Genomic DNA, 11,877 nt, shown 5'->3' with positions numbered 1-11,877 from the left:
AGACATCGGATATGTATTGTATGTGCACTTTATTACATATAAGTAATACATTCCTTCTAACATTAATTACATTATAAAATATAAAATAAATAATACAAGATTTATATAAAGAAAATATAAATTACAGACTTCTTTTATAATACTACTGGATCTGTTTGAACAGTTTTATTTTCTACTTCGGTATCTTTACTCAACGAGCCATATTTATTTGCAATATTAACAATTTCTCGTAACGTAGCATTTTCTTCCTTTAAACTATAATACATCTCTTTTTCTTTTAATTCGTTTTCCTCATCTAAGGAAACAGCAGTTTTCATAATTGCTGCCATTTCATTAATTTTCTCTGCTTGACTTGTAATTATCTATAATTTTATGTGTAAATTAGTTAACTAAATACTGATTTCAATAAATTAATTTTAATAATAGTATGCCTCTTTATACTTACATTGGCATATTTTGCATTATGCGTTGAAGGAATATCTGTTTTGCACAAACGTAGTAAACAGGCTGTTTGTTGCCTATATTTGGACATTATTAATTCAAGAGTATGTTGATAATCTTCTAATACATTCTTTAATTCCTTATTTTCTGCCTGTATTTCTTGAAAATGTTTATTCTCTATTTGTATTCCAGAAATCAATTGCAAATGTGGTTTTTGTTTAGCTTCAGCATTCAAGATTTCTACTTCTTCTTTATACTATAAAGAAACAATACAAAAAGAAAGAAAAAAAGGAAAAAAGAAAAATAAGTCAATCAACTCAACAAGGAAGAAACAAATGTAAAAACTCAGAAAACCCTTTTGATATTCAATTTGAACATTAAGAGATAAAAATATTAAACAAATTATTTACCTCCTTCATATTATCAATTTGACCGCAAACAGATTCTATTTCAATTATTAAATCATCCGCTGTATTTTCATGATCTGAGATTCTAGTCACTAACTTTTCAGCATCCAATATAATTTGTTGGAAAGTTAATGACATCTGTAAAAGTGTACATGCATTAATAACAAACTCAATTATAAAATAATGTAAGTTTTTTATATATATATATATACATATGTAGAAAGAGAGAGAGAGAGTATGTCATAAAGTATGTAAATGAACTGTACGATAGAGTAATTTACACAAAAATTTAATTTAACTATTTCACACATTTAGCAGAAACTTGGTAAGTAAGTCTTGTTTAAACGTATTTATAAAAATTAAATCTAGAAATCATTAAAGATTAATAAGTATGACATAGGTTATATTCACATGAAAGCTGTCAAATGAGTATTTTATAATATTATCGATGATAATATTTTAGCACTTACTTTTTGCAGATAATGAATTGTTTACAGTATAAATAATGAAATTTTATTTGTTAATCCATCCAATTTTATATGTATAACGAACATATAAGATTTTTTACTTGTGTATACGAATGCTTTGTTTATTTTCGATCAGATCTATAACCCCATTGGTCTACAGTTCTCGTTACAAGAGAATAGATTCATTGGAAGACTAACGATAAGTTTAGAGATACATACCCAGTGACTATCAATAATAAAATCTATTCTATACTTGGTCAGTGACAAAATTAAAGAACTAATCTTTATCTACAGTCGGTATGAAAAATTTCTAACCATTAGGATTATACAGAATCGTTAAATCAGGAATCTATAAATAACCATCGGTAAAACTGGACTCTGCCACAGTTGGATAACAACGAGGAAAGTTTCCTAATTGATCAGTTTGCGCCTTGCGCTTGACAATAAAGGAGGGAAGAGGTTCAATGCATTTTTACTACTAATGTAGATGTTATTGCTGTAAATTTTGGTTGAAAATTGGTAATGCAAAATTAAAGACTTACCAGTTATAAATTAAAACGTGAACAGAAGACTATTTCTATATTCTGTAAATGTAATTTTCAGTGTATATTCTATTTGTCAGTTGTCCTGATGAATGATTATTGATAATTACTACATTTATTTTATTATACATGTTATAAATTGTCAACTTCCATTGCAGGATTTTCATAAAATTGTTTTGCTCTTTTCTTTTCTTTATTTTCTTCTGCCCAACGTTGTTTTTCACCAGATGCAAATAAACCATATATGACAGCTCCTATTAAATAAATTACGCTGGTAATTATGAAGATTACACGCCATTCACTAGTGCTCTATAAAATACAATTAAATTATATCATATTATATTACATTAAATTTGGTTTTTGAATAAAATATAGCATAGATTTATACCTTGTTTCGAACAATATATCCTGTAATAAGTGGACTAACAACACCAGGTAAAGTAGCAATAGTGTTTCCTATTCCCATAAGTACACTTGCATGCTGAGGAGCAATATCTAAATGATTTACTCTAAAATAAAATAAAATAAATTCATTTTTATGCTTTTGAAATATGCACTACCAGCTTTGTACAATTGAATATTGATAATAAATAAAAGAAAATTACCCAAAACCGGACCAAGCAAAACCGCCAAGACCGATACCAAATGTAATACAAGTAACTACTCCTGCCGGCGTTAAAATGAAGGCAGCACATAACATGAATATTGTTTGAAATGCAAACGCTCCACAATTAAATAATTTGCGGACCTAAAAGAAAAAGTGTATTATCTAATACTTTATGCACATAATTTATTCAGTGTACAAACGTTAATATAACAAATTGTATTCATTTACTTTAATTTCCTAAAATTTCCTAAAATTTTCTAAAGCTGTTTAGAAATACTTATACAACAAACCTGTGTGGTTGTCAAAATTTTCTTCGTTCTTAAGTAATCTGCCAAGTATCCAGAAAACTGGACGGCAATTGTCATAGCTAGATACGGTAACGCGGATAAATATCCGGTTTTATCCAACTTGAAGTTGAGTACATCTATTGTAAGTAAGAATGAATTACTCATTGTCAGATACAACTTGCATGTACGTATTATGTATACTTAAGTACGTATGTACCTCGGGAAAATACTCGTTAAGTATGTTGTTAGACTAACCATTCATAAATGTTGGTAGTTGAGTGAGCATAGTATAAAAGCCCCAGTTTTCACTAAAGTGGGCTGCAATAATGGCCCAAACAGGTGGAGATGTAAGCATAGATTTCCATGGATGTGTGATTTTCTGTGAAGTCTAAAGTCACCATAAATAATTTGTTAATTTATGTTACCTTCAATGCAATTTGTCCTAAATGAACTTACCCCCTCTGTTTTTGAAGCTCCGAGGCTACACATAATGTATTCCAGTTCAGCTTTGGAAATATGCGGATCTTCTTCCGGTTTATCCTTTACGATAATCCACCAGAGAAAGAACCACACTAGACCCACTCCTCCAAAAACGTAAAAAACAGATTCCCAGCCAAGGTATTCAACCATTAAACCAGCAACGGGCATGGCAAATACGGTTCCGAAGAAACTTCCGGAGAATGCGAAGGTCGCTAGTTTCGACCTTTCCAATGGAGGCGCCCAATGTGACCATATTGCGTGTATGCAAGGATATGTTACACCCTAATAAGTTATCTACTGCTATTTTATTCTTCTTACGTAAAAATAATTTTAAATAAATAAAATATAATTTGATTAATTATTAGTATAACATACCTCACAGATTCCTTCTACTATCCTTAAAGCAAGAAAAATATTATAGCTTATTTTGGCAAGTGGTGGTGTGATGATTGTAAGAAAGGCTGTAATCGCAATTCCAATACCGAAAACTCTTTTACCACCGATACGTGCTCCAAGCCATCCTCCAAATAATTGTGTGCATATATATCCGTAAAAAAAGGAACTTAGAAGTACTCCTTGCATTTGCGAATCCCAGTCGAATTCTTTTTCCTGTAAATAATAAATTTCAGTACTTTCTCGTATATTAACACCTCTTCATCGTTAAAATCGATTTTAGATACAACTACTACACGAGTTGACTTTCTTATCCGAAAGAGGATATCATCATCGTCGTTATCATTATTATTATTATCAAATAATTTAGTTCGTCTCTTGATAAAGAACTATTATAATCTTGATCTGATTTCAAAAGTACATATGTATATTAATTATCACAAATGCTAGAAAAAGTCTTTTACTAATTGTAAGTAAAATTCCTTCGCTTACGTAATAAACGTTTCCGTTTTCATCGACTTTCCGAACTTCCGCTTTTACCATTGCAACAATAGCTACGCTTAAATTAACTCGAAGAATATAGGAAGTGAAAAATCCTAAAAACGCTAATGCACCAACTACGTGTCGTCGTTTCTTCCAAAACCTCCAGGATGATGCCATTTCATCCTCGTATTTGACCCTATTGCGAAAATTAAAGAATAATTCAAATAATATCAATGATAATTATCAGAAAATTAAATTGAAATACGATGTTATAAATCCTTATAGGAAAAGTGCAACACTCACGTTCCGTATTCGGTGTCCTTGGCTGACTCGACCGAGGATTTCCTTCCCTTCATCGTTTCCTGAAAGGTCACTAATTTCAATTACAGACTCAGAGAAATCTACTTTGCGAACTCGTCAAATAGTTATGAAATTCAAATTACGCACGGAATTATTGTCGAAAAGCTTACTTACTTGTAGCTTATTGTTAGAATCACCAGTGTATAATAATTTTATATTATTCGGTTACATTTATTATAAAAATTTATCGTATTCTGAGCATATTATTTACGAGTAACGATACCGGAGAAGGAATCTAGCAGCAGCAGCAGTGACCTAATAATACTACGAAAGTAGAAAGTACTGAATGTATGTACTTTAAGCAGACTCCAATGTACTCACATAAAATAACAGCAATCGATTTATACAGCATTAAAAAAAGTATATTATTCGCAATTTTAAATTTATTCTTCTCGTTCAATAGGTAGAGGGCAACACAAACTACACTGACAGAGTTACAAATTTGTTGACTTTATTCCTTTCGTACTTTTATCCAAGATATTCTTTAACTAACTTTTATAATATAAAAATTATTAATCTTTCCTAATACCTCGTCTGAAGAAGAAATTAGTTTCTCGAGAATACTGGTATCCATAGGGAATTTAACAATATTTTCTCTACGCGACAAGCAACACTTGTCTATTATACGTGCACTTAACGCGATTAACCCGGCGCTTAAAATTCTTCAACGTGCTGATATAAACAATGATCTCGTAAATTCTTTTTACTACCACGGACCTGTCATAAATTAGAGCAGTTAAAAGAGCGTAACTTTTCTTATTTTCTACAAGTGGAATCGTTAACAGCGTTCACAGTTTATTTTAAACACCTGTTCCGTTATTCCAAAGATGAGACGTTCGACGAGATTCGCAAGATTCGCTTGCGGCAACGAAGAATTTTGTAAACTGTCAACACGTTTCGCGACTTTCTAATTGAGCGATCTAAGAAAAGAAAGTTGACAAAGTTCATTGGATCGATATTTTTTAAATACGTAAGTAAGTATGCCGCCATTTAAAATCAGTTTTGAAACTATTGTCGTTACACTTGTCAATTATTTTATTCATTCTTTAGAACTGTACACCGGAAAATTATTGGAATTAGTAGTTAACTTTGATTTTAAGCTGACCAGGTATACATAAGTAGTCGAGCCATGTGGTGATGTTGACAGAAAGAGTAGATAAGCGAAAGTCACTTGTCAACGTGTGACGTATATGTATAGCACTTATAGTTTTTCCCGAATACAATCACATTTTATCTCTCGAAACAAAGGAATTTTCTTTCGGATAATATCAAATTGCCTTATCATGCCAAACAGAATAAAATGATTATATTTATTGAGCTTATTAATCGTGTAAGCGCATCAAAATTGTATCAGCAAATAAATAACGATTCCGACAATACAGATAGATAGTTAACAACGAAATTAAATTTCGGTAAATCAATAAAAAATTAAACATTTTTTAAATCAATGCTGATTCGCTTGCTAATATACTATTTATAAATCTTCTTTTGTGTTAAAATACGCAGGTAGACACGATGAAAGGAAAATCGAGCAGAAATTACAATAAAATTTGATGCGTCCGAGTTCGTTCCACCGCATGTGATTACAGTTGCATATATGCAAGTCGCGTAATCGGAAGTTGCTTTAGCGATTTGTTCAATCTGTCGATAACGAAAGAACGAGAAACTTTAAAAATTATTTACGAACCAAGGTCAGTCATTTGACGAATTCAGACGGTACAGTTAATGATTTTTCTTTGATAACAAGTGCTATTATTTTTAATGTTACACTTTTTTCTGATGTGCTATTTAAAAGGCTACTAGATGTTACAGGTTGTCAATGCGATTTTGCAACTAAATATACAAAAAGTACTTGAATTTTTATCATTAATAATGCATTACAATTCATATAGAAAATTTCAAGGAAATCCAGTTGATAAAAGAAAGCAATATCACAAGGAATTTCATTTATGAAAAAAAAATCAATGCCATTCGATCTAGAATCAAATTTGCATTCATTCGGAGTCTTATTAACATACAATGTACTACTGTAATATTTCAATAGCTAATTTATTTAAATATCTAAAGTATAATTCGAAAAAATAAAATTTTGATATTCACTTACAATTGTTAATCTTTTCGATGAAATTCATTAGTGTCACAGAACTGTATATGTTGTCGCGTTATTAAATTTACTAAAAATATTCACGATAATAAAGTTAAGTTGTTATACGTGAAAATTATTATATTGTAAAAATATAAAAAATAGAAACATCTGAAACAGTTGGAAGTTCGAAAGGGACGACCGAAGAGCGACTGATCGCAATACACGAGTAAGTACTGCTGTACATGCAGGTAGAAGTTGAGCCATATAGGTGACGGGAAATTGTTCTTTGTAAAGCACCAATCAGAGTACTCTGTTGTTCTTGTCGTGGCTCGAATATTATGCAATACCAGTACCATGCAATAATTTATAAATATTTTCGTTTGATCGTGTTCGATTGATCGTGTTACCATTGTTATAAAATTTATTACACCCTATAAAGTGGTTTGTTATACATATATGTATGTACGTATATCATAAAATCCTTTGCATACGCATTTGTAATAATGTTTTTACTAATAATACTTTTATGTAAGACTTGACTTTTTCAAAAATAGATAAGTGAAAATTGTAAAACATTTGAAATAAATCAATTGTTTTGATAGAAATATAGGATATATGTATGATCATTGTAATTAAGTTGTTTAAATTGACAAAAGTGGTCAATTGTCAGTTGATTCAAAGGAATAATAAAGCACCTGTAAGTTAAAGAACACAGGGGTATGTATACCGCAGTTCACCGGAGTCCATAACTGCGACGCGCAGGTTGGAAGATGGTGGGGGAACGCAGCGAGCTCTCCGCCAATCGCGTTCCACTTCGTTTGGGAGTATCGCCAATCAGGGCGAAGATGCGCACTGGAGAAGCGCGAAGAACGAAAACTGGTCTTTTCGCAGTTATGGACTCTGGTGAACTGCGGTATACATACAATGCACGTGGTCATATGCATAACGCATTCACCCAAGTTTACTTGATGTGAAGCTGTATGCCATCTAGCGTAAAAAATAGGTAATACCCTACTAAAAAATGTAAAATATAGGGTATCAATATGTGCTGAATTTGACATAAGAAGACATTTAACGGGTCATCTTTTTTTTTATATTAATTGTTTTTAGCCGAAATAACATACATTTTGTATGTATTATTTATGTATGTGCTACTCAAGTATTGCGATTCATAAAAATTCACGCTTTCCTCGATCATCGCGCTATCTTCAAGATTCATATTAATCAGCTGTGTTGCTATTATCATGATATTGTTAATATTCTTGTAGAGTGAAATAACAACACTGTATTCGTCGTTTATAAAAATAATGAAATCTTTGCTCTACGAGCAATGACCAATGCTGTTCTTCCAAGTCAAAGGTGGTCGGTATTTTGGTATTGTATACGTCAAGTATCATTATTCATTTCTTTGTTTTCTTCCTTCTTTTTTTATACATGTACATTTATGTATAAAAGCTTAACCTTATTCCAACCACCGTTTCTTTTTATATATTACGTAAATATATATATCGAAAGGACTGTACTTTCTTTTTTTCATATTTATAGCACAACAAAACAATTCATCTTTATGATATACTGAAGGACTTGAAACAACATATATAGATAGTATTTAGAAAATCTATGAAAATGGATAGCCTTTTCACACAGAATATTTCAGACGAACCAGAGGATATACCGCAAACAGATGAACCGGTTTGGATTCTTGGAAAAAAATACAGTGCCATAAAAGGTTTACTGAAGAATTACAATGAAAAGATGTTTAATAAATTGGGTGTGTAAGATCTTGAATTTCAGAACTCGACGCAATTCGTAGGGATATAAGGTCCAAATTGTGGTTTACTTATCGTAAGGGTTTTGTACCAATCGGTGGTTACACGTCCACATTTACATCTGATAAAGGTTGGGGCTGTATGTTAAGATGCGGACAGATGGTCCTTGGACACGCTTTAATTATATTACATTTAGGTACATTTGTGTTCTGTTTAATTTTGCAGTCATCATAAGTATTACAGTTCTAATTTAATAACACACATGTATAAAAATAGGTAGAGATTGGCAATGGACACCAGAAACTAGAAATAGTACGTACCTGAAAATTTTGGAACGTTTTGAAGACAGAAGAACTGCCCCTTTTTCTATTCATCAAATTGCATCAATGGGAGCTTCTGAAGGAAAAGAAGTTGGACAATGGTTTGGTCCTAATACGATAGCACAAGTATTAAAGTACATATTTTTTTTTTATATATTTCAATTGCTTTCAACTGTAAAACTTAATGTATCATTAAATCATAATTTGCAGAAAATTAGTTATATACGATGAATGGAGTTCAATCACAATACACGTTGCTCTGGACAATACATTAATAGTTAATGATATTTGTAGGTATTATTGTTCCTATATTTTATTTTATTTTATTATATTTATCTTTATAATATAGTTATCTGAATTAAAACACACTGTTTAATTGAATATTTATAGTAAGGCAATGTAGAGTAGAAGGAGGTACAACAGCAGAAGCAGATGGTAATATACCATTAAAAGCACCTAGTCAATGGAAGCCTTTATTACTTTTAATACCTCTTCGTCTTGGATTAAGCGAAATTAATCCTATCTACATTAATGGGCTTAAAGTAATAAAGAAATAAATGTTCTTGCATGAATGGCTAAACATGGATTCAAGTATGAATGAAGTTAAGGATAATCTTTTCGTACCTGTAATTTTTCAGAATTCGTTCAAAATCCCACAATCTCTAGGAGTGATAGGAGGAAAACCCAATCTCGCGCTATATTTCATAGGATGTGTTGGTATGTTTAATTCATCGAGTCTTCGGCATCTTTTAATTTGATTATAAATAATTTCAAATAGATTAAAACGTATTTATAATTCATTTACTTATAGGAAATGAAGTAATCTACTTGGATCCTCATACAACGCAAAGATCAGGTAGTGTTGATAAAAAAGTGGAAGAAGATGAGATCGAAATGGATGCTACTTATCATTGTAAATTTGCTAGTCGTATTCCTATTACAGGAATGGATCCCTCTGTAGCACTTGTTAGTAAAAAATTAAACTCATAGATTCAAAATTTATATTACTAATGTGAAATACATTTTCATGGTGTAAATAACTTACTTCATTTCAGTGTTTCTTCTGTGCAACTGAAAAAGACTTTAAAACTTTATGTAAAATTATTCAAGAAGAATTGATAACTCCTGAAAAGCAACCTTTGCTTGAATTATGTGCAGAAAGACTGGCACATTGGTCACCAGCCGAAGATGTTGCTGCATCAGAAGCAATAGCAGCTCCAAGTTGTAAGTTCCTGTACATTAATATAATTTATATAACATTTTTTCTATAACTTTTCTCTTACTATATAAATTATTTCTCCACTTATCATTTATTTTATAACTGTTTATTATTAAATTTAATACATCAGAGTTATTGTCTCTTTGTTTTAATAATATTTTTTATAGTTGTAGATTTCGAACACATTGATCCACAGTATGATACATCTGATGAAGATTTTGAATTATTAGGTTGACATTTAATCATTAATTAACAACAGTCTGCGATATAAATAATATGTACATAATATCGAGAATGGTCCATTCGTACATAAAATACAATTATTCATTCAATATATACATATATATTTTATATTATACATTTATAAAATATACATGTGTATATACAAATTTGACTTAAACTAGTACTATTTCAGTACTAGCAGTTGAATAATAAAATAATTTATACCAAATAATTCAAATATTGTATATATTACTTATATTTAAATTTTTTGGACATGAGTGATCTATGCGTTATACATATATGTTGTTAATTCAGTATCCATATACTTTTAATCTGAATGACCATAAAAATAGTCAAAAACTTTAAAGTTCAAGCTATAAGGAAATATTAGCTTTTATATGTATTTGTATACATACATATAATGCAGTATATCTTTATTTTTGTATATTAACTAAATTAATATAAACGTAATATTTATGCATTTACAGGTAGTTAGATATTTATATTGTCGTTTATTATTTACTGATGGCAAAATAAGTTGAAAATCAAGATTACTCGCGTCCTTAAAATGCCTTTGCCTTGTGTAATGAATAATATGTACGAAAATTTTAATATGCACCGATACATATAATTTCTACTGTGTTAAGATAATAGGATCAAATTCAAGAGTGTAAAAATTTAAATTAACTTTCATATGCTATATAATTTAAAACGCGACGGTTATTTGTGACATTACAATATTTGCACGTTTTAAATATTAATGCTTACAATTAAAGCGAACGTTATCATTAAAAAAGTATAGTTTTGATATTAGTTTATGCCGTGTACTGATTACATTAATAATGATCTAAAATTATACAACTAATTAAATTAATAATATAAATATTCACAAAATAATACTTGTAAAAGTTGCAGAGAATTAATAGCTAAAATTATATTATGAAATATTTAACTATATTTTATGGTTTACGATTTAACGAAATTTAAACATTTCATAAGATAATGAAGAAAAGCTTTTGAGTGATACGGTATTAAATATAAGTTGAATTTACATTCAAGTTGTGATAAGATTTACTGCAATGTAATATAAATATATCTACATTTTTATAATGTTTCTTAAAAAATATACAGCGTTTAAATTTTTTCAAGTACAATGCAACAGCTGACTATTTCTTTTACATTCAGAATAGAAAATACAGAATTAGCAAAAAGCGCCCTCTTGTTTTCATCGGCCAGCCGTGTATCTATGAGTATTACCATTTCTGTGCAGAAAAATCTGCTGTGATACCGACCGGCCAAATCGGAGAGGTCACGTGCCTTTATACATTTGATTGATTAATAATGGATAATGTATATTTAAAAATTCCAAATACAATAGGCGTTGATTAAAAGTTTTATTCTAGTATGCACGTAATTTTATATACATTACATATATTTAAGTCATTGTTATAACAATATATGTATAATGTACACACACGAGTAAACATAAATTATGTATTCATACTCTGCTATTCAAACAGAGAATTCATTTTAACAAGCGTGTTGAAACTGTAATTCTTTTTGATCTTTATGTATAGAAAAGTCACAAATTATAAAGATTATTCAAGATGTGATTTTATAAAATATTGAGTGCAATGTATAGGAACAAATCATGACGATAAATAAGATCAGGACGGTATATAAGATAACAATATACTTTTTTCTAACAGAAAATAGTTGAATGATTGAAACATCTATTTGTACATTCAACAAGAGCACATTTATATCTTTCCAGGTTTATACTTTAGCCGTTAA

At 30.0% G+C, this 11,877-nt stretch overlaps 3 protein-coding genes across 9 annotated transcripts; 1 reads left to right on the top strand and 2 right to left on the bottom strand.

Moving 5' to 3' along the window:
- Position 1: 1 nt before the first annotated feature.
- Positions 2-1,584, bottom strand: LOC117611825 (Fibroblast growth factor receptor 1 oncogene partner 2). Its single transcript, XM_034340175.2, has 4 exons — positions 1,319-1,584; positions 852-986; positions 446-697; positions 2-362 (listed from the first exon to the last, which is right to left on the bottom strand). Exons 2-4 carry the CDS (start codon positions 984-986, stop codon positions 135-137), a joined length of 615 nt encoding a protein of 204 aa, XP_034196066.1. The 5' UTR covers positions 1,319-1,584; the 3' UTR covers positions 2-134.
- A 265-nt stretch (positions 1,585-1,849) lies between these two features.
- Positions 1,850-6,797, bottom strand: MFS9 (major facilitator superfamily transporter 9). Its single transcript, XM_034340160.2, has 10 exons — positions 6,572-6,797; positions 4,411-4,469; positions 4,117-4,303; positions 3,607-3,840; positions 3,208-3,513; positions 3,007-3,139; positions 2,755-2,888; positions 2,463-2,605; positions 2,246-2,366; positions 1,850-2,166 (listed from the first exon to the last, which is right to left on the bottom strand). Exons 2-10 carry the CDS (start codon positions 4,461-4,463, stop codon positions 1,990-1,992), a joined length of 1,488 nt encoding a protein of 495 aa, XP_034196051.1. The 5' UTR covers positions 4,464-4,469; positions 6,572-6,797; the 3' UTR covers positions 1,850-1,989.
- Positions 6,798-7,540: 743 nt separating this feature from the next.
- On the top strand, positions 7,541-11,873 carry Atg4a (Autophagy-related 4a). Of its 7 annotated transcripts, none has more exons than XM_034340174.2 (11): positions 7,541-7,682; positions 7,822-7,912; positions 8,211-8,282; positions 8,348-8,518; positions 8,599-8,776; positions 8,853-8,932; positions 9,033-9,184; positions 9,281-9,359; positions 9,454-9,608; positions 9,698-9,866; positions 10,029-11,873. In XM_034340174.2, exons 2-11 carry the CDS (start codon positions 7,891-7,893, stop codon positions 10,094-10,096), a joined length of 1,146 nt encoding a protein of 381 aa, XP_034196065.1. In that variant the 5' UTR covers positions 7,541-7,682; positions 7,822-7,890; the 3' UTR covers positions 10,097-11,873. The 7 variants fall into 7 exon arrangements, with proteins under 7 accessions (XP_034196065.1, XP_034196064.1, XP_034196061.1 ...); XM_034340173.2 differs by having other exon boundaries at positions 7,822-7,915; XM_034340170.2 differs by having other exon boundaries at positions 7,822-7,927.
- The last annotated feature ends 4 nt before the right edge of the window (positions 11,874-11,877 follow it).

This window comes from Osmia lignaria, chromosome 10 (assembly GCF_051020975.1).
Source record: "Osmia lignaria lignaria isolate PbOS001 chromosome 10, iyOsmLign1, whole genome shotgun sequence".
Classification (NCBI taxonomy): domain Eukaryota; kingdom Metazoa; phylum Arthropoda; class Insecta; order Hymenoptera; family Megachilidae; genus Osmia; species Osmia lignaria.
The sequence above is the reverse complement of the archived record's forward strand: the minus strand, read 5'-3'. Positions and strand labels throughout refer to the sequence as shown.